Source organism: Trachemys scripta, chromosome 20 (genome assembly GCF_013100865.1).
Source record: "Trachemys scripta elegans isolate TJP31775 chromosome 20, CAS_Tse_1.0, whole genome shotgun sequence".
Taxonomy (NCBI): Eukaryota; Metazoa; Chordata; order Testudines; family Emydidae; genus Trachemys; species Trachemys scripta.
Window position 1 is genome coordinate 83,317 of NC_048317.1, and position 23,071 is coordinate 106,387.

Consider the following 23,071-nt stretch of genomic DNA (forward strand, 5'->3'; position numbering starts at 1 on the left):
AAAACGTTGGGGTACTGGAGGGGGTACATAGTGCTGGCTCTGGGAGGGTCAGCGCTGGGGTGCAGGAGGGGATATGGGGTGCTGGCTCTGGGAGGGGGGGTCAGGGCTGGGGGTTGAGGTGCAACCTCCCACTGGGCAGCACTTACCTGCAGTGGCTTCTGATTGGTGGCGGGCACAGTGAGGCTAAGGCAGGCTCCCTGGCTCCACACTGCTCCCAGAAGGGGCCAATGTGCCCCTGGGGGTGGGGGAATGTGGCTCTGTGCACTGCCCCTCTGCAAGCACTTTGCCTGCAGCTCTCCTGGCCAATGCGAGCTGTGGGGGTGGTGCTTGCAGGCGGGAGCAGTGCGCCGGGGTAGGGAGTCAGCCCCCCGAGATGGCGATCGATTGGTAGATCTTCTACGACCACTGGTCTAGATAATACTTAGTCTTGCCATGAGTGTGGGGGACTGGACTCAATGACCTCTCAAGGTCCCTTCCAGTTCTACAATTCTATGGAAACAGGCCTTATGATTCTTAAGGTAATCTGCAAACATTCTTCTGTAGAGTTCTAAACCTAACTTTTTATAAGCTTTTTTGAAGGAGTTAACTCATCTGATGTGAATGTTATACCTTTCAGAACAGGCTAACATTAAGACTCATCTAGCACAAAGTGCCTGAAGTACAGTGGATAATTTCAGTAGCAGTATTAAAAATGAGTTAAATTGTATTAATATGAAAGGTGAGTCCTATTCCTTGCTATTTACAAATGTGAGGACTGATTACATTGCACAGCAAAAACCCACCATTGAAGATCTATAAATATATGTTTAATGAACTATACGCTAAAGGACAAGATGTGAGGAAGGGATGCTGGCAGTCTCCATGGCTACACCATATTATAGGGTGGGATTGTCATCCCTTTACCACACGTGCTATCACGTTTATCTGGCTGACAAATGATTTAGGGTGGCAGTTCATTAGGTAAATCAGAACTGAGCTATTGCTGGTATTCACTGTAAGGTTGCCAACTTTGGATAAATTCCTGGAGATTTAATCACATGACAATCTTTAATTAAACATTAATCTTTAAGTCATGGAGACTCCAGGACAATCTTAGAGGGCTGGCAACCCTAAGCTACTTCTACATTAATAGGGTGATTTCATTCACTGTTCATAAGGTCGGGGAGGGAGCAGAGGTGTTCAGGTAGCAGGTCTCCCTAGACTGGATTGTCGGGGGGAGTGTTGTGCCTTGTACTACTCTAGCCCCCAAGCTGGCAGCTGTCACAACCCTCCCATCCTTACCTAGCAGCGGAAAGCGAGTCTCGGGCTCCGCTTTCAGGTTCCCCTGCCCCACGGGTCCGCTCGGCCAGGCTCCGGGTTTTTTCTGCGCCCATCGCAGTCGTGAGGGCAACCCGCGTCTGACCCCGATCCAGGCCCCGCCTCCTCCCTTGCAGGGAGTGCTCCATCTCCGTGGGGCGTGTCCCCCTGAGGAATGGAATCCCAGCTACTTGGTTCCTCCCGACCTCCCTCCGTCACGTGAAGCGGTATAATCAGGTGACTCATCACCTGATCCCAGTCAGCCTAACCTGCTGGCCCCAGCCAATCAAAACTCACGATTGTCAGGTTAGGCCAATCGGCGCGGAGGCAGGTTAGGTTGCATTAACGCGGCCGGACTCGGGGGTTCCTCGCAGCCCGCCCTAGGCGGAGTGGGGTTGCGGGGTCGGTAGTGCTGGGGCGGGCGGCTTGTGGGGATGGCGCTGCAGTTTGGGGGGCCGGGCTCGGTGGGGGGGACGGAGGAGCCGGCTTTAATCGGGGGCAGTTTTGGCGCGTCGGATTCGTTCCCCAAGGACTTCGGCTACGGAGAAGAGGAGGAGGCGGAACTGGACGGGGGCTCCGGCCCTGGAGGAAGCGGTGGCGTCCCGGGCGTGGCTGGGGGCGGCCCGGGCGGTGCGGATTCCAAGCCCCGCATTCTACTCATGGGATTGCGGCGTAGTGGGAAATCGTCTATCCAGAAGGTGAGGCCGGGGGGAGCGGGAGTGTACAGGGGCTGTTCGTGGCTAGAGGGCTCCAGGGGGTGGCCAAGGGGTGCGGGGGCTAAGCTGTAGCTGCTGTATTTGTACCTTCACTTCGACTCTCGCCTTTTCCCTTTATCTCCCGCACCATAAATGAGGCACCCGAATCTTGAGAAGAACCCTTCTCTGAGCAGCAGTTAAGGCCTTGATACTGGTTATCTAGGCACTTCTAGTGTAGTTGCCCTTGTGCATTGAAATGGGCCCTGAGCTTGCTTGGTCCTCCGGTTTCCTTATCTTCGCAGTAAGTTGTGTGGTAAGCGGCCTAGGGCAGGGGTATTTAGCACGCCGGCGGGCGGGAGGGTGAGGCTGCTGCTTGTCTCTCTGGCTGAGGGGTAAGTGCCACCTGCACGGTCTTGAATCCTCTGTGTGGCTTGTTTCTAACAAAACTTCTTTCTCTGCTTTGTACGGGTTAGTAGGCAACTTCTTCTTTTTAAAGCAGCAGCATATAGAGAAGTTGAACAAGAAGGTTCTTATTTCCCAAAAATGCATTTTCTGTCTGCAGAGATATATACTTCACTTTGAGTTTGGGCTACAGCCTTTTTTTATTCCTGATGCACAGGTGTCTTCTCCCCAAAACCAAGGTGTGTCTCAGGAAGCGAAACAGACGTTTCTGAGATTTTTATCTACATGTTGATTTAAAAATAGGGTAAGCCACACTAGTGTGACAAATCTGCATTGTTGTGACTAAAATTGCCAATTCAGACAAGCCTTTAGTTCTTTTTAACATTTTTGGGAGCTTCTCAGATTTCATTATCTATGGGGGCAAAAGCATAATTAGATCTTCTAGATGATTTGCGTCTTTGAGGCAAAGAGAAAGATGGACACTTTTGGATGGTGAATACATCAACAAATGACAACAAGGTGTTAGACTTGCTGTTAGGCTTCATAGGGCTGCTAGGGCATTCTGCCCATCAAGGTCATTGTGATGAGCTTCAAAATAGAAATCTAATTTTAGAAAAATGCAGTGGTGTAATAGTAATCCTCAATTCTTGCCTGCAGGTCTTCAGAGTCTACACACAGGTTTCCTTGCTAAGCCCTTTTCTGTGACCTCCCCCCCTGTAAAGTGGTGTCAGAGTATCGCAGTGTAGAGCATTGCCACGGCAGTAGCAATCTGAGCAATAACCTGATTTTTCTGGTCAAGCCTTGATAACAGTTCTCAATGTCTGTTAGCCAAAGGGACAAGCCTTCCTAACAGCATGAAATTCAGTGGTCTGCTGGGCCACCCTTCTTTCTGCCTACTCCCCTGGTCTTATTTCCTTTCTCCTCCATCTCAAGTGCTGGGGTGACCGTATAACCTCATGCACCAACTCAGCTAGGCTTGACATTGTGTGTGGATGCCAGGCTCTCACTTCCCAAAACAGGTCCTCTACTTTCAGCTTGCCCCATAGTCAGAGACCCCATGGTGTAGCATTTCCTCTGACCAAAGACACACTGACCATGCATCTCAAGAAAACTGATGTGGACATCAGAAGCTGGGAAGAGCAAGCCACCAACAGATCTCAATGGCGCCACATTCTTCATCAGGCAGTTGCCTGCTTTGGGGAGAAGCGCCTTCCCCTCAAAGCTGAAAGAGAGCAGGAAGGAAAAAGAAAAAACTTTCTCCCAGCAGGCAGCTAACCCACCAAGAAATGTCTGTACCTACTGCGGGTGGATCTGTGGATCCATGATGGGACTCCTGAGTCATCTCAGGACCCTTTTGTAAATCCGTGGTACAGATCATCCCTGAATTGAGGGATTGCCGATGATGATGATGACCTCAGACAGACACAGACTCAGCTCGGAGCTTCAAAATAATGCGCTGTCTCCAGATATGTAAACGTTGACAATTTTATTGTCATGAGTCTTTCTTGTTTAAAGCCCTGGACTTGGAGGTCATTGGGAGTTTTTAACAAAAGTTTCTGACTCATGGTTGTGGAGAAATACTGGAAAAAGTGAAACCTAAAGATAAGTCCAGAAGGCAGATTAAAAAAATCCTCAATGTATTATTTTAAATCTCATGATTAAACTAATCTCATGATTTTGGGGGGGTCTTGACTCATGACTTCTGAATGCTTGTCTGGCAATAGTATTCATACTGGGCCTCACACAGTGCTGCTCTCTGCTGGAGGGGGAGGAGGTCATTTGTCCCCCATACAGCCCTCTGCTTGTGGCTCCTAGCCTGCTCAATAAACAGGAAACATGGAGCTGAACTGCTTGAAGACCAGAGAAGTTCTCTACCTGCCATCCTAGCAGAGGACTCTTGTACTGGGAATCCCCCAGTACCACGTCATCCAGCCGAGTGCTGTATATGGAAGGATCTAATAAGCCTTCTGGTGGTGTTTTTCAAAGTTCAGGTTGCGATCCAGTACTGGGTCGCAGCATATAAGGCACTGGGTCACTCTTGTCAGCACCTCTGACTGGGATGCCTGCGGGCGAGAGCTGTGCAGAGCCACTTGCGCACCTCTGCCAAGGAATTGGACCTGCTGCTGGCCGCTTCCAGGGTGCAGCATGGGCTGCAGTGCCAGGACAGGTGGGAAGCCTGCCTCTTCACCCTGGCTGCACCACTGACCAGGAGCCACTGAAGGTAAGTTTGCGCCCCAATCCCCAGCCTCAGCCCTGAGCTCCTGAAACCCCTTCCTGCACCCCAAGCCCCTCAGCCCTGGCCCCACCCCAGAGCCCTGATCCCCTCCTGCACCCCAACTCCCTGCCTTAGCCCAGAGCCCCCTCCCACACCCAAACCCCTCATCCCCAGCTCCGTTGGGTCGCAGGCATCAACAATTTTCTTCAACTGGGTCCCCAGAAATTTTTTTTTTTTTTTTAAACTACTCCCTTATGGAGTGTTGGGGTAGAATTCGCAGGGGCTCACACATATGCAGAGCCCTCTGCTGGTGTGGGGTAGCATTGCCAGCAGGGGCCCTCCACAAATTGTAGACAAGCTGATGACTGTTGCTTGGAAAAGATTCCTGCTTGATGTGGGCAAGAGGATTTTTCAAACTCTCTGTTGTGGTACGGGGGGCCCAAGAAACTAGAAGAAAAGGTTGTGGATGGCTGCTGAGAAGCACAATAAGAATCAATAGACAAAGTCCAGCTTTGGACTCCATGAAATTGTGGACAGCCATATTCTTTGGAGCATTGCTTATAGCTAGTGGTATTCCCTGATGAATTGGATATCTAGTCCTAATATATAGCTAGTGCTGCTCCTTCTGTTGGCTGTGGCCCAATGATAGTTTTCTTGATAGGAGTTGCCATACCTGTGTTGTCAGCACAGTCTAGTCCCTGTATCTAGCAGTGACTGATATGTAATGCTTTTGAGGAAGATGCAAGAAACCCTCCATTACGCAGTTATGGAATAACCAATCCACAGGAAAAGCTTTGTCCTAACCTCCAATACTTAGAAGATGCCCTGAAGGGTTTAGATAGATTCTTTTCAAAACTCTTTAATTTCTTGCTACTATAACTGGATGATATTGTTATCTGTATAACCATTCAGTCTGTGTGTGAACCCTACTAAGTACTTGGACCTATCAGTATCTTGTGGTTGTGAGTGACGTAGGTAAATTGTGAACTGTGTGAAATTATTTGTTTTGATCAATTTAATTATCCCCCTTTTTTTTATGTAAACTATCAGACACTGCTGTTCAGCTTGCTTTCTCTGACATTATTTACCTTGTTTACCATTGTTGTGTCCTCTGATTCATCTTAATGCTAAACAGTCCCCATCTCTTCCTGTGAAAGTTTTTTCCTAAGTTTTAGTTGTCTGAGTCATTCTTGTTGCCCATCTGTTTGCTGCATTTTGACTGGTGATGCATATCTATCAAATCTTCATTGAACTTCCCACAGTGATACCCAAGTCTCTTTTTTCCTAAGTTGTTGTTAACCTGTAGCTCAGTAAGGTGTGTAAATCATTCAAATGATTCCTTCCAATGTCCATGGCTTTGCATTTGTTAACAATGAATTTAAACTTCTTTCCTGTTAGGTCACTGTTGTCAGGTCCCTCTGAAGCTTGTCAGTTTTCTCCAGACTCCATTAACCTGAGTAATCTTGGGGCTTGTCTCGACTACAAAATTAAGTCGACCTTAGTTAGGTCGATATATAGCCACTGCAGTAATCACTGTGTTAATCTTTCCAGCTATACTTTTAACCCGGCAGAAGAGTCTGTTCTATCTTGGGGCCTCTCCTTTTGTCCCTCCAGACCCACGAACATGATACAGTTCTGCGGTGACCTAGAATCCTACTTTCGACATCTGACTCAAAGAATATTTCCAACCCACCTCTGAACAACATACTAACCCACAGAATCCTCTGTACCAGCATTAAGAAAAAAAGGATTCTGCGTGGACTCCTCCTGAAAGTTGAAACAACAGACTGGACTTCTACATAGATTGCTTCCGTCAATGTGCACAGGCTAAAATTGTGGAAAAGCAATATCACTTGCCCCATAACCTTAGCCGTGGTGAACCCAACGCTATCAACAGCCTCAGGAACAACTCTGACATCATAATCAAAAAGGCTGACAAAGGAGGTGCTGTCGTCATCATGAATAAGTTGGAATATAAACAAGAGGCTGCTAGGCAGCTCTCTAACTCCACATTATACAGGCCATTATCCTCTGATCCCACTGATGGTTAACAAAAGAAACTACACCATCTGCTCAAGAAACTCTCGGAAAAAGCACAGGAACAGATCTGTACAGACACATGCCTAGAACCCCGACCAGGGGTATTCTATTTGCTACCCGAGATCCATAAACCTGGAAATCCTGGACGCCCAATCATCTCAGGCATTGGCACCCTAGCAGCAGGATTGTCTGGCTATGTGAACAGTCTCCTCAGGCCCTACGCTACCAGCACTCCCAGCTATCTTAGAGACCCCACTGACTTCCTGAGGAAACTACAATCTATTGGTGATCTTCCAGAAAACACCATCATGGCCACTATGGATGTAGACGCCCTCTACACCAATATTCCACACACAGATGGACTACAAACTATCAGGAACAGTATCCCCGATAATGTCACGGCAAACCTGGTGGCTGAACTTTGACTTTGTCCTCACCCACAACTATTTCACATTTAGGGACAATATATACCTTCAAGTCAGCGGCACTGCTATGGGTACCTGCATGGGCCCACAGAATGCCAACATTTTTATGGCTGACTTAGGGGACGAGAGCTAAGAAAGCGTTGTTCTAACGCCCCTACTCTACTTGCGCTACATTGATGACATCATCATCTGGACCCATGGAAAAGAAGCCCTTGAGGAATTCCACCATGATTTCAACAATTTCCATCCCACCATCAACCTCAGTCTAGACCAATCCACACAAGCGGTCCATTTCCTGGACACCACTGTGCTAATAAGCGATGGTCACATAAATACCACCCTATACCAGAAACCTACTGACCGCTATACTTACCTACATGCCTCCAGCTTCCATCCAGGACACACCACACGATCCATTGTCTACAGCCAAGCTCTAAGATACAACCGCATTTGCTCCAATCCCTCAGACAGAGACCAGCACCTACAAGATCTCTATCAAGCGTTTTTAAAACTACAGTACCCACCTGCTGAAGTGAAAAAACAGATTGACAGAGCTAGAAGAGTACCCAGAAGTCACCTACTACAGGACCGGCCCAACAAAGAAAATAACAGAACGCCACTAGCTGTCACCTTCAGCCCCCAACTAAAACCTCTCCAGCGCATCATCAAAGATCTACAACCTATCCTGAAAGATGATCCCTCACTCTCACAGATCTTGGGAGACAGACCTGTCCTTGCTTACAGACAGCCCCCCAACCTGAAGCAAATACTCACCAGCAACCACACACCACACAACGAAAACACTAACCCAGGAACCTGTCCTTGCAACAAAGCCTGATGCCAACGCTGTCCACATATCTGTTCAAGTGACACCATCATAGGACCTAATCACATCAGCCATACCATCAGAGGCTCGTTCACCTGCACATCTACCAATGTGATATATGCCATCATGTGCCAGCAGTGCCCCTCTGCCATGTACATTGGCCAAACTGGACAGTCTCTACGCAAAAGAATAAATGGACACAAGCCTGACATCAGGAATTGTAATGTTCAAAAACCAGTAGGAGAACACTTCAACCTCTCTGGTCACTCAGTAACAGACTTAAAGGTGGCAATTTCGCAACAGATAAGCTTCAGAAACAGACTCCAAGAAACTGCTTAACTTGAATTAATATGCAAGCTAGATACCATTAATTTAGGCTTGAGTAGAAACTGGGAATGGCTGAGCCATTACACACATTGACTCTATTTCCCCATGTTAAGTGTCCTCACACCTTCTTGTCAAACTGTCTGAAATGGGCTATTGTGATTATCACTACAAAAGTTTTTTTATCTCTTAATTAGCCTCTTGGGCAACTCGCACCTTTTTGTGTGTGTGTGTGTGTGTGTGTGTGTGTGTGTATATAGATCTCCTTACTGTATGTTCCATTCTATGCATCGGATGAAGTGGGCTGTAGCCCAAGAAAGCTTATGCTCAAATAAATTTCAGCCTCTAAGGGTGCCACAAGTACTCCTGTTCTTTTTGCGGATAAAGACTAGCGCGGCTGCTACTCTGAAACCTGTGGGTTTTTTATGGCCATACTACCCTGCTTCTGCCAGTGGTGTGCATCCTTACAAGCAGTGTTTGCACTGATTTAAGTGGGGTAATGTGGGGGGCTGACAGTTCAGGGCAGGGAGGCTCCTCCAGCCATGAGCTGACAGCCAACAGGCAATGTAAGTAATGCAGTGTCTACACAAACACTCGTTTGCCTTAACTACCTCAACCTAAGCACTAATCCTGTCATGAAGATGCAGTTTTTAAGTTGGTGTCATAGGCAACTTCTGTTGGCAGGAGTAATGTTGTAGTGTAGACGCTTAGAGTTAGGTTGATGTAAACTGCCTTACATTGACCTAATTCTGTAATGTAGACCAGGCCTTGCTTTCTGCAAATTTTGCCACGTCCCTGAGTTCCTATCTTGGAATTGTAACTTTAAATTTTCTAGTTCTGGACTCTATTTTAAACTGAAAGGGGCCTGTTTTCATATTCTGTCTTGAAATCTCACAAAAATATCTGTTTTGAGAGAGATTGGCCCAAGATTGCAGAAATCTTGTGATAGATTTATGTAACTTTCCACTCTTTGTGACTATGTACATTTTTTCAAAATTCTTGCCACACTTTGAATATTTGGATAACTACTGTTATACCGGTATTGGGTAAAATGAGCTGGAGTTTAGGTGGCTTGTCTAGTGTCACATGTCAAGTCAGTAGTAGGAATAAAATTCAGGTCTTCTGACTGAAAGTTCCCTATTCTAGTATGTGATAGTACTTCTGTGGTACCAGCTTTTCTTTTTTAGATGTCTGTTCCATTCCAGAAGCAGGTCTCTGGGTCAGCACTGAACCAACACCCTTACATTGCCTGCATGGGGCATCATGCTGATAAAAGGCCTACCTTTCAAGGCTGAAGGTTGGCCCTGTCTGCTCTTGGAATTTAAGATTCTCCTGGGTCTTTTTGAAAGAGCAGGCTTTAATCCCAATGATCTAAAATCTTAACTTGAGTAATTACTTGTACCCACCTAAATTTCGCTGTGTAGCAATTAAACATGCTGTTCTTAACTTGTCCTGAAGCTATTGTGTTGTGGTATTGGTTCTGTAACAGTGGTTGCTGTATTCTGCCCCAGAGATGGCTCATTTTTGGAGGTGGGTGAAGCTCGTTCAAAAAATCTTGACTCTTGCGAAAGGTGCTATATAAATCTATATTCTTTTTCCTATACTTAACTATTAAGGCACTTAATTGTTCAGTTATAAATGACTTGTGGGGTTGAACATGTAGTTGTGGCATATAATTTGTGCTACTATAGCTGGTATCTTTAACTGTATGCTATCTTGGGGCAGGGAATGTTTCTTTTCAGTTCATACAGCACTAACTATATTTGGGACTCCAATCCCAGTTGGGGGGGGTCTTTGGGGATTACCATAGCTTAAATAATTACTACTAGTGCTGTCACTGTTCTTTAATAATAATAAAAATATTATTTTTTCACTAACTGCAACTTGAAAATTGCCCCCTTCTCTTTCAGATGTTTATTCTAGACTTATTCTTGAAGGGAATGGGGCCAGCAGTTCTCAAATTTGTCAGTAAGAAAAGCAAATGATTTGTTGTAGTGTTATTGTCCTAACCCTATTTCAGTTAGACTAACTACAGTTCTTGTGATTTTTTTGGGGGTGGGTGGGGGAGATCTCTCAAACTGGGAAATCTGTTAAAATGTTCTTAACTTTTATCGCAGCTTTAGAACAGGTTGTTTCTGACTTAGTAAAGTTCATCCTGGAGTGGTAGTAACACCTTAGTTAAGGTGCCCAAGTTTTAATTATCCCACTGAAATGAAAAGTGTGAACACTTAGGGAACCAAACACTTGTATTACTACATGGCTACAACCACAAGACTGGTTATAGCTTCCCAGTTATTGTGGTAGTACACAGATGACCTCTGGGCACTGTATTACACTAATACAATGGGAAAAGAAGCAACTTGTCTTTTGCTGAGTGGGGGATGGGATAATTCAGACTTGTAAAATCCACATAATTGAAAAACTATTTAGTGCTACTTAACTTTAGGTTGGTTTCCTTCATCAGATAAAATAAAAGCTGGCTATGTGTGTTTTTTAAAGCTTTCCTTCCATTCCGAGATTTGTATTTCACTGGCAAGTAGCATACTGACTGCTTGACTTTATCCTCTGGTCATTAGTACTTTTTCTGTTCATTCTGAGAGGAAAAAGGCAGTATTCTTAACTTGATGATTTTTGTCAAATCTTCAAAAGCCAATTAGTCTTCACTTTCCCTTTAACAGGTGGTGTTTCATAAAATGTCTCCCAATGAGACCCTGTTTTTGGAGAGTACCAACAAGATTTACAAAGATGACATATCCAACAGTTCCTTCGTGAATTTCCAGATATGGGACTTTCCTGGACAAATGGACTTTTTTGACCCAACATTTGATTATGAGATGATTTTCAGAGGCACAGGGGCACTGATATATGTAATTGATGCACAGGTAGATATAAATAGCTAATAACGGTGGAGCGTTTTCTTGCTATTTGAGGTGGAGGCGACTGGTGACTGTTTAAAAACCTTTCTTATAAATTAAAATCTAACACTGGCTAGAACCAATCACTTTTTTTTTAACCTGAGCTTACTTTGAAACGTAAGGGGCCAGTATCATAGCTTAGCCGTTTTAATGGATATAGGAATTGTTGTACTAGATCAAACCAGAGAGTCCATATAGTCCAGTATCCTCTGTCTTAGTTCTTAGTGTTTGGCTGACACCTTTGAGCGTTTTACTTCTGGGGGCATTCTGTGTTTAAAAAATTAAAAATTCTGTGCACAATATTTTAAAATTCTGTAAAGTTCTGCAAATTTTATTAGTCAAATAAATGTGGAGACTCCAGCATGGCATTGGGGAGCACAGGCCACTAGCTTCACAGATGGGAGATCACAGTGCAGCTGCCCCCTGGGACATGGACTCAGCAGAGAGGCTGCACCCAACCCTGGCAAAGCACAAGGTCTGGGCCTGCCCCAGAAACACCCCAGAACCCTGCTCTTCCTTGCCAGGTGTAGGCAGGCAGGCTTAGCAAGGCAGAATCCTAGCGAAGGGGGGATACAGGTGTGGGTTGAGAGGGTTCTGTGTGGGGCAATCTGGGTGTGGGTGGCTCAGTGGGGGATCCCCAAGTGCAGGGGTGGGATCTGGCTGCACAGGGGTTTGTTGGAGGGTTCTGGGTGCAACAGTAATGAGACTGCAGGGGGGTCTGGGTGAAGGTGGCTGGGGCTCAGCAGGGGCGGGGTGTCTGGGTATGGGGGACTCAGGTGTGGGGGGGTCCAGATGCTGGGGAAATAGGGTTCAATGGGGTGGAGATCGAGCTGCAGGTGGCTTGTTGGGTTGGTCCAGGTGCAGGGAGAGTAGGGCTCATGGGGGTGGGAGCAGAGGGGAAGAGGTTTGCAGAGATTCTTGCAGCTGAGGGAGAAATCTGGGGGTGGGTCTGACATGGCCCCAGATGCTGTGCAGGGGAAGAGGAAGTCCCATCCTCCCCAATCCAGCTGGGACTAGCAGCTGAGCCCGGCACAGGGTAGGAGCCACCAGCCAGGTCTTCCCGCCATCTGCCTCACAGTGATTTACCTCTCTGCTGGCTGCCCTGGACCCCCGAAACATACTAATGTGGAGGGTTGCATAACCGCTCTTGTGGCTTCCCTTTGCTTCCCCATCAGAAAGTCACTTTTCTATGGGGAAGCAAAGAAATCTGCAGGGGACATAAAATTGTGCTCATGCACAGTGGCGCAGAATTACCCCAGGAGTAGGGTTTATATCCCTGGTTGGTTGGTATGTTGGTTTTTAAGTGAGTGCATTTATGTTGTGAATGAGATCTAATCCTCTTTAAAGGTGGCAGGACAGGATTTAGAACTTACTACCTGGATTTCTGTTTTTCCAAACCTCCTTGTTTCTACCACACTTCTATTCAAAGGTGGAAATAAAATTTGTTTTCATTTCACTATTGTTTATACGTGTGCAAAGAGTGGAATAGAAGGGGGATAGCGAAGAAAGATCAGTTAATTGGCTGACAGGTGTGACATTAACCCCTGTCTACACTGATATACAGGATGACTACATGGAAGCTTTAACAAGACTCCACATTACAGTTTCTAAAGCCTACAAAGTCAATCCAGAAATGAACTTTGAGGTTTTTATTCATAAAGTTGATGGTCTGTCAGATGACCATAAAATAGAAACTCAAAGGGATATTCATCAGAGAGCCAATGATGATCTTGCAGATGCTGGGCTTGAAAAACTTCATCTTAGGTGAGTGTTACATGTCAAAATTTCTAGCAACCTCACAACTGTATACATGAAACTGGTGACTTTTTTTCTTTAATTTCTCGTCAGATTTAATACGAGGGACTTTAATGAGGTCTCGTCCACACTTTGATACTAAGATTACAAAAACTTCTTCAGTCTTATCAAAATATACCATAGAACATTCACTAGTATAGAACTAAGCATTAATTAAAATTAAATGAGTTGTCAAAAAAGAAAATATAACTTGTGATACATGATCCTGGCTTTATTTTGTTTGCAATTCCATGCTAATTTAAATTGATATTGTATTGCACATTGCAAGTTTGGCTCCATCAAGTATTAAAGCATTTTTTAGTGTCTGTGTAACTCACTTTTTCTTTCTTCTTTACTCATGGTCAGCGCTAACTAGCCATGGTTGATGGGCTGTCATTTGCTTATTGATATTTAATTGTTTAAATTGTTCTGCCTGAGAGTACATTGGGGTCAATGTCTATTTCTTTCCCCATCTCTACTCTGGGGAAATCTTAAAAAAATTGCCACTGGTTCTAACACCACTCAGTGTAGACATGACTGAAGTGGAAGCGGCAGAAAACAGGAAGTTTTATAAAATTTAAATCTCTGAAAGGGAATGGCCTGGGCCTTTTAATACATTTTTAATAGCTCTCTGCCAGAGGTTGTGGTACTGCTAGCAAAAGGTACTGTGAAAACCATGCCCAAACTTCTTTGTCTGTCTCTCTCTCTCTCTCGCTTTCATGGGAGATTATCCTATGCTTACTCCAACAACTCTGTAAATGCCTTCTGATTTCTGTAGCAGCAGAGTGGTGTTGTACCAGTAGAACTTGAATAAAACAATAGAGTTCAAATGTTAGGATTTTTAACTTTGACAATTTATTGCAGCACCGATTTACACTTAACTTTTCTGATTGGATTTTTTTGTTTTTAAACCCACAGCTTTTATTTGACCAGTATCTATGACCATTCAATATTTGAAGCCTTCAGTAAGGTTGTACAAAAACTCATTCCACAACTGCCAACCTTGGAAAACCTACTAAATATCTTTATATCAGTAAGTGCAATATTACTTTTTAGTTACTAAACTTAATTTAAAAATACATTACAGCATATATTTAAAAATAATTTATACTGGCAAAACTGTGCTTTTTGCGGATTTAGAATATTCCAGGCTCCTCTTGCACCCTTGCCAGTGAAATAAGCTGTACCAGCAAAAGCACAGTGATGGTATAACTGCATCTACACTATGGGTTTTTACTGGCACAGCTATGTTAGTCATAAATCGCATCTCATTATACTCCTCACTGACATAACTATGCTGGTGAAAGTTTACAGTATAGACCTGGTTTTAGTCAATTACAGATAATTGCACAGTGTCAGGAAGGGAAAACTGCTCATTGAGAGCATTACTTGCTAGAGTTTCAGAGTACCAGCCGTGTTAGTCTGTATCCGTAAAAAGAACAGGAGTACTTGTGGTACCTTAGAGACTCACAAATTTATTAGAGCATAAGCTTTCGTGGATGCATCCGAAGAAGTGGGCTGTAGTCCACGAAAGCTTATGCTCTAATAAATTTGTTAGTCTCTAAGGTGCCACAAGTACTCCTGTTATTTTTACTTGCTAGAGGTAGTGTTGCTGTTTTCTGTTTACACTGAAATTGATTTTTAATTTCCTGAAAATATCCTCTGGTGAGAGGAAGCATTATAGTACAGTTGAAAGATGACAGAAGGGTTTGGATGAGGAGGACTGTGTATGGCAAACATTAAGAGATCGTTGTTATCATAGGTGCAACTTGAAAAAAGCCCTTCTGATAAGGAAATGAGTGAAGGGTGTGTGCTCACTTATTCATCCTGTATAGCAGGAGACAAGGAAGTGCTTGGATATCCTGTTGATATGACTCTGTAGGAACCTAGTCAGATAAAGGGATAAAAATGGAAGTGTAGGTTGGAACGGAGCTGTGTAACACATTGAAGAATAGAACATGGAGTATAAACTTAATAAGGAAGTGGCCAGTGAATAATTTTCAGAGAGGTCCTGGATACGGGCCCAAATTGGGAAGACGAAGTATACAAACCACCTGGGGAAAGGCTACAATAAACACTTATTTTGGTTCATAAATAGAGATTCTGACTGAAATCTATATTGCACTCATTTGAACCTGTTTACTGTCAGTGGTAGGCATTTGGTGGACTTTCAGTATGCGTACATGCACCCTAGGTCATCCAGTCAGAATATTCTCAAAGAAGTGACTGTTAAGGACATGTGATCGCTTCAGCGTCCTCTGATGTTGTTAGCTTCTATAATATCTGATACTCTTCATGCAATCACAAATATGGTAGCTGATTTTAATTGCCCTCTTTCCCATCAGAATGTCCATTCCCTACATCATTTGGGCTACTTATGGTGTGATTGCTACCTACAGAGAAAAGCTTGTCTTTCACCAACAGAAGTTGGTCCAATAAGATTACCTCTCACCTTGTCTCTCTCATACCCTGGGACTGACACGCCACAACTCCGCTGCATATAATTTGTTCATAGTAATACGTGTCCTTCACCTTTCATTACTGAATTAATTTAGTGGCTAGGGCTAGTTTATTGTCAAATGCACATGTGCAGCTAAGAGGAAAAATTCTATAGAAGGTAGAGAAGTAATTGCCAATTATTTCCTTGGGGAAATTGTAGTGAAATTTAGTCTTCATTAACCGTAAAAACTCATGAACTGATCGGTCGTGGGGGTTTTAAAATGTTGGCTTCTAAATTTTTTCGGTAGCTTATATAATGGCCTTTTATGGCAAATAGAAAATTTAATGATGAATGAATTATTAGCTAAACTGCAACATTGATAATTCAGTTATCTAGCTGCATTTTGCTAACAGGTTTCCAGGCTGATGCAGCGTCCTGTACAGAATCTCTGGAGACTATGGAAACTGTTCAAACCTTAATCCCATTTTGGTCCTTTTGAGTAATTGAAATTCTGTTTGTTTTTATGCTCTTAATGTGAAAATATGAATTCTACATAAGACTTCTTAAAATTTAGATGTTCTGATGACTCAGCATGCATCTCCAATTCTTTCTTTTTGAAGAATTCAGGCATTGAAAAAGCCTTTCTCTTTGATGTAGTCAGCAAAATCTACATTGCGACAGACAGTTCCCCTGTGGACATGCAGTCATATGAGCTGTGCTGTGACATGATCGATGTAGTGATTGATGTGTCTTGTATATATGGGTAAGTGACAAATCCTTTTAGAGAGTTGGCTTAAGATAAGCTCTATAAAATGGCAGATGAGAGCTGCAAGCTTCATGTAAACATGTCCGCCCCCTTAGCTAGAGGCTGAGGTGGACTATAGAGCTGCTTCTCTGGTCCATTTAAAGAGGAAAGATGGTATTCTGGTTCAGCAACAGGACTGGGTTGTGCAGATGAGATTTTTCGGTCTGCAACAGACCTCTCTGACCTTAACTTCTCTAAGCCCCAGCTTCTGCCTTAAAATGTGAATAATACATTTTTGCCTCAGTGGTGTTGAGTGTAAATCCATTAATGTTTGTGAGTGCTGTACAAAGGCCTACAAATTCAATACCATCCACCCCTGTTCTTATGCACTTTCCTAATGAGCATTAATTTTCAATGCAATGAAACTACACTGATTCAAAATGTTCTGACTGCCTGGGGGAAGTTACTTTTTGAGCAGGCCAGGCTCCGCCTTGGTTAACACCTTTCCGATGGAGGCAGACTGAACACTGTTTCCTCTGCAGCCTAGTCTAAGCTCCCCATCTAAGTGGTATCTAATGGCTGTCGCACTGCCTCAGAGTGGTTGCTAGAGCAATAAGAAGGTTCATTCTTTCCTCCAGAGGTGGAACATATACTGCTGCAGTGTGTGCTTCAGCTTCTCTTGACTCACAACCAGAATATGGCCCTAATGCAATTACGGAAAGGATGTCTTTTTAGTCTGTATTGATATCTGCTTGGAAATACCCTCTCACTCAAAGGAGAGTCAAACTCATGGAGAAGGCTGAATTCCATTCTTAATTATGACCCAAGGGGTGAGGTATAAATAACATTGTCAATCCTTGATGGATCTTCCTCCGATATCAATGTGAAGTTTTATGTAGATCGAGTAGAATATAGTATTTCTTTCAGTACCTTATTACATTCAGCATCCATTATGGGGAAATGGGCTCACAAATAGGACCACTGTTTCTGCCCCTCTTTTCTTTCTTCTACATCCTCTCTCCTGTTCCTCGCTCTCTTCTCCCCACCCTTTGGATTTCCTTCTATGCCACAACTCCAGATTCCTACTCCCTACCTGTTCCATCCACTGAACAGTGAAGCAGTTAAATAGTTCGTTCTTGGCTTTTTATGTTTTCAATAGACTTAAAAGTTAATACACAAGACTAACTGTTGGACAGGGGTGTTCACTTTCTTAGTTATTACACAACCAGGAGGACAGTGTTGCATGAGTTAACATCCTAAATTTGACACAGGTGTTTCTTTGACAAGAGACTTCCCTGCTTTTAAATTAAAAGTGAGATATTGTAGAACCCGAATTTGTCATGCAAGGCCACATATAGATGCAGCGAGTGGGCTAGGTGGAGGACACCGCTGCTCTAAATACTTTCAACAGAGAAAAGAGCAAATGAAGTATATTTTGGAGTACATACATGCTGTTGCTAAACACTAAGGGGTAAAAGTACACACAACTAAAACTTACTTAACTGCAGCTTTCTTAATCACGTGCCTTTAAATTGACATCCACGGTTCATTATAATTCTAATGTATCAACACGTTACACCTTCTCCATTTCAGCTCCTTTAACTAATTAAATTGCCATTTTAAGGTAGCTAAATACTTGAATATCTTGATCTTCCTTCCTTAACTGTCTCTTTCCATAATATAGGCACAAGAGTTCCAGAAACAAGGATCTAACATTAATTTTGTAAGTCTAGATATAGACTCCCAAATAAGTGGTCTGGTTTTCAGGAGTTCTGAGTTTCCAACACCCAGCAGTTTCTAGTGAAGTTGATGTGCTCAGTGCTACATGGCCTGATATTCAGAAGACTCTTTAAAGTGTGCTTTGCTATACCAAATAAGTAGGTTGTGATGGCAAAGCCACTAATAGTTTAAGTTGGCCTATACTCTTGATTTTTTAGAAGATCTAACTGTATACAGTGTGTTACAAATATGCAATTTTATGGCTGAAAATACTTTTTTCCAGGGATAAATTAGTAGATGTTAAATTAGAACTTTATCACAGAATTGTAGTTGCAACTCTGTAGTGATGGCTGCTAATGAGTAGTTCCATGAGTGTAACCTTTAATTATCTGTAACCCCACAGTCTTTTCTTGTATTGGGGGGGGGGGGGGGGAACACATTTGAGTGCTGTTCTGCAGTGAATTCATTCCTACAAATTAACAAACCTTAATCCTCTGTAAATACAGGGTTAAAACCCTGGCATTTCAGTTCAAAGCACAGGCCTCTACTACTTGAGCTAAAGGAAGCTCTTTTGACTGTAGAAGGACCCTATGTCATAAGCTGGGGGTGGGAGGGGAATTCTAACAGACCAGGTGGGGTCCTGTACTGTCTCCAATACCACACTTCAAGTAGTCTTGGCCAAGCTCCTTTATTCACACCTTCATGAGATGCATTTATTTTATGGGTTAAATGTAAGAAGCAGTCGTGAGGCAGGGCTGTACTTGTGAAAAGTTCTCCATATATCCTTGCCTAAATTTCCTCTCAGTTTCTTCATAGGACTTTTCTCTGAGACTTCTTGGCTCTGAGACAAGAAAGCTAGAAGCAGGGATGTTTTAGCCCTTTCTCTTGTGTTGATTCTGAGTCCCATCTGGTTTAATTATCAGGGTGAGACAGTGAAATAATGCTGCATGTCCACACAGGGTCTTAAAACTTAACCTCTCCTCTCTGTACTTTTCTTCTGTAGTCACCACACACTTATATATGTCAATTATTATTTAATTACAACACAACTTCTTCAAATGTAGCCTGTGTATAAGATTTAACTAATGAGTATGTTTAAAGGGTAGTAACAAGCAGCCTTTGATTGAGAAGAGCCAATGAGACAAAATTCAATATTTTAATGTTTGAACTTGCATTCTGACCAATTTTCTTTGACTAAGTGAAACTAGCAATTTTGATACCAAACTAGTTCTAGCCAAAGTTACAGGTAGCTGATGGATCTGAATGGCAACCTTAACTATGGAGACATGACCACCCTATGTCCCTAATACAAAGGTAAAATGAAATGCTTAGCTTCAAACCTGCTCTTAACTGGATGTTGATTGGAGGTATGATTCAATGTTGCTGATTTGACCTTAAGGAAACTTTGTGCCCATGTCTGGTTTGAGATAAGAATATCAGGGTTTGCTAAATGTATTTGCTGCTGAGTTTCTCCCCCTTTCATGTCTCATTCTCATATAAAGCCATGTGGGGTAGAGCATTCACAAAGTGTTCTTTTTCTGAAAAGCTATCTAAATTGTCAGTGTATATTGAATGGTTTGTTGTTTGTTTCATTATTGTAGTTTAAAGGAAGATGGCAGTGGAAGTGCTTATGATAAAGAGTCTATGGCGATTATCAAACTCAATAATACAACTGTCCTATATTTAAAGGAAGTGACAAAGTTTCTGGCACTTGTTTGCATTCTTAGAGAAGAAAGCTTTGAGCGCAAAGGTAAGCACTTTGACTGAAAAAAGCTTTTCTTTTTCTTTTTTTAATATAGGAAAAAGCATTTTGTCACTTAAAAGATCTTATGTTGATTTATGAAGCAACTGAAGGTCTAATTAAAAATGATTTTCAACTTGACCATTACCTTCCTTCAGATAAGATAAACCTTGGATGTCTTTGTGCCTTGCAATCTTTGAGTTAACTTTTTTTTTTCTTCCAAAAGAGATGAGTGTAAAGACAGCTCATTCTCTCTGCAGTATGTGGAAATAAATTAAACAGTTTTAATTCTGATCTCTCCTCCCACTAATACAAGGGCTGAATAGCCTAACTTTGGCTGAGTAATTTGCCTCTGTAACAACTACATCAGAGGAAAAACAGCAATAGGAGGAGCTACTGTTCACTCAAAGTGTAAGGGTATTTATGCTAGAAAATAATTACAAAGTTTAGAGGTTCTTTGTTCTTACTCCAATTTGGGCCTTTTGATCTGCACTTAGATTTAAACAGTTTTCACAACATCATTTACTGAATTGGAGTTCAAAAGCAGTATTAGGGATGGAATTGTAGTGTACCATAGAACCTCAGTTACGAACACCTCAGGAATGGATGTTCGTAACTCTGAAATGTTTGGTATTCTGAACAAAACATGGTGGTTCTTTCAGACATTTACAACTGAACATTGACTTAATACAGCTTTTAAACTTTACTATGCAGAAGAAAAATGTTGCTTTTTAACTTCCTAATTTAAACGAAACAAGCACAGAAACAGTTTCCTTACTTGTCAAATCCTTTTTTTTTTTTTTTTTAAACTCACTTTATTTTTTTTGGTCTCTGCTGATGCCTGACTGCATAGTTCCAGCTCCAAATGAAGTGTGTGGTTGACTGGTCTGTTTTGTAACTGAGGTTCTACTTTTACTATTGTTTTTGGCCATATTTAATTTTACATGATTCCTTTTCCTACACTGTTCATCTTCATTTTATCCCACCTCTGCGGCTGCCTGTAAATTGTGGCATATAAGATCTTTTTATTAGCAGTCGATAAAAAAATCACTGCTAACACTTCCCTCCCCCCCCCCCCCCATAGTAATGCTGAAGTAGTGACCAAACAGATGTAACATAGGTGAGGAAGACTGCTTTACAAGTGACAGTGGCTTTAAACAGGTCTTTGAAGGATTCTTAGGTCGATTCTTGACTCAATCATGATCTACTGTTTTGGCATATTTTATTATACTTTCCTAACAGATGCCTTCACATACTAAAAAGTGAAACAGTGTAAATAAATATTGGCACTATTTAAATATTCTGCACAATAACTTACCTTTGACTCCTTTGATTTCTACAAAGTCTTTCACTGCTCAGAAATCTCTTAATAAATTAAACAATTACTTTATGCTAATTTAAGTTTCATTGGGTATTTGAGATACTGAACTGAAGAACCTTTTTTTTTTTTTCCCCCCTTGCCCCCCACAGGTTTGATAGACTACAACTTCCATTGTTTTCGCAAAGCTATTCATGAAGTCTTTGAAGTAGGTGTTGTCTCCCATAGAACTTGCAATCAAGCAACCACCCCAAACGTGAAAGCAGTGACTCACAATGGCACACCTAGAAATGCAGTCTAGATGAAGATTAAAAACTGGTTGGACCAACTTTTACCAGCTCTTCACTCCAAAGTTTAACTTTGTAGAACAGGATAAGAATACTGTCTTAGTCTGGGGTGTGTGTGGGTGTGGGTGTGGGTGTGTGTCTTCCACAAGAGAAGAGCAACACTAACTTTGGAAGAGCAGCCTGTTAACTGATGTTGGACTACTGAAACTACTGTAAAACATTTTGAAGTTCAGTGGAGTTAGAATTGTCAACTGAAAACCAGCTGACCATGGTGGCTTTTCCTGTTCAAAGTCCTATTTTAAGAGCCTGGATATAATATAAATGGGAGAAATGTCCCCTTTGGTGGAGCTTACAAATGCTTGAGTGTAATGTGGAATACTGCAGTGAGTTGCTCATCTTCATTTTTAGTTTTCTGTAAAATATCCAGTTTTCTTTAAGTTGAACCTTTTGCCTTTCAAAGAAGTTGGTGGTGTGGACACTATGTAGAAACATCTTAAATTCATGCTTTTTGCTTTTGTAAAGATCTGTGGCCTATAACTTCAGTAAAACCTAAACATTCCATAAAATTCCTTTGATATACTTGCATTGCTCTTCAGAAGATCCCAGAAAATTCCTTATCTTGGTAAATGGAGGTAAGGCCAAGGTTTGTCTGCTCTCATGTGTTCCGGTCCAGTTAAGACTGAGCTGTAGCTTTGTCCTAGACAAGTTACCTTCCTAGCTTTCAGATAGCATCATTTTTTCACCATATTTGAAAAGAAAAGCAAGAACCATCACTGTACTTTTATCCAAAGAGACTTAAACTAAAACATACTCAACCTTGAATTGATTACTCAGTCCCAGTGATGAGAGCAATTAAATAAATAACTATACATTTATAAATGTCTAGCATAATATCTAACACTTAGGGTAACATTTTTATACTGGTCAAAGCTACTTTCCAGGGGGGCGAGACCTAAATCTTTTACCTTTTGATGTCAGGAGTCTGTAGATTTTCTACAGTTCATCCCGTTTCTAAATTAGAGGATGGGGCGATAAGCACAATCTATGTAGGAATGGAAAATTGATTTCCAGTGACATTGACACAAATGACCACGAGAGTGCCAGTTTGAGCATTTCCTGTATTGACACCCCCTCCAGAATAAACAGCTTATGATACTGTTTTTGCCTCAGACCTACTTAAATACTGAGTGTCTCCTTGATCTTTACAACAGTTTCCACAGTATGAAAACCAGCATATGTGAATTGTTAATTTAATTTATTGATAACTTCAGACTTCCATAGTGTGTAACTTTATCTGTCATGTAATGAGTGGTAAGCCCTCTCCCTGTTCCCTTCAATTCTTTCCCCCAATGCTTGTGTACTCAACTGGTCCAGTGACTTTTGAACATACAACTGCCCACTGTAAAATGTGTATATATGAAGTTCTATATACTTGAATGATTTCTGCAAATTATCAAGAGGAGAGAACCCCTTTTCCCTGAACTGTTTAAAATGTGTATAAGTAAATGCATTTACTCCAGTGAGTGTTTATCTGGCATATGAAGTTTACCTTGTCTCATGACTTCAGGGATGTTGCACCCAGCATGCCTTTTTATAAAGGGATCTGTTTCAAAGCCCATTCGAATCAGGGACGGAGGGAGTCACTGGGCTTTAGGTCAGGCTCATTAGTAAGCTTCTAAACAGCCAAACTCATATTGGGTGCATGTTGACAAAAGAATTGCAGTTGCCTGGGTGGGGGTGCAGTTGACTCCGAAGAATAATGTGTAAGTGGTTTGACGGGCAGCAGAGCACTACAACATAATCCTTCATCTGTATTACTGTGGTGTGTACATACGGTCAGACTTAGCAGCCCACTTAACCAACAACGGAGCATGGTACCTGACATCATT

At 42.5% G+C, this 23,071-nt stretch overlaps 1 protein-coding gene across 1 annotated transcript; it reads left to right on the forward strand.

Moving 5' to 3' along the window:
- Positions 1-1,674: 1,674 nt before the first annotated feature.
- Positions 1,675-22,719, forward strand: RRAGC (Ras related GTP binding C). The gene is made up of 7 exons (XM_034753796.1): positions 1,675-1,994; positions 10,902-11,105; positions 12,703-12,902; positions 13,851-13,965; positions 15,993-16,135; positions 19,438-19,586; positions 21,048-22,719. Exons 1-7 carry the CDS (start codon positions 1,731-1,733, stop codon positions 21,194-21,196), a joined length of 1,224 nt encoding a protein of 407 aa, XP_034609687.1. The 5' UTR covers positions 1,675-1,730; the 3' UTR covers positions 21,197-22,719.
- Positions 22,720-23,071: the final 352 nt, after the last annotated feature.

Coding starts and splice junctions, on each gene's coding strand:
- RRAGC (XM_034753796.1), top strand. CDS start 1,731: ATGGCGCTGCAGTTTGGGGGGCCGGGCTCGGTGGGGGGGACGGAGGAG. Junction 1,995..10,901: donor GGAAATCGTCTATCCAGAAG/GTGAGGCCGGGG, acceptor TCCCTTTAACAG/GTGGTGTTTCATAAAATGTC. Junction 12,903..13,850: donor CTTGAAAAACTTCATCTTAG/GTGAGTGTTACA, acceptor TTAAACCCACAG/CTTTTATTTGACCAGTATCT.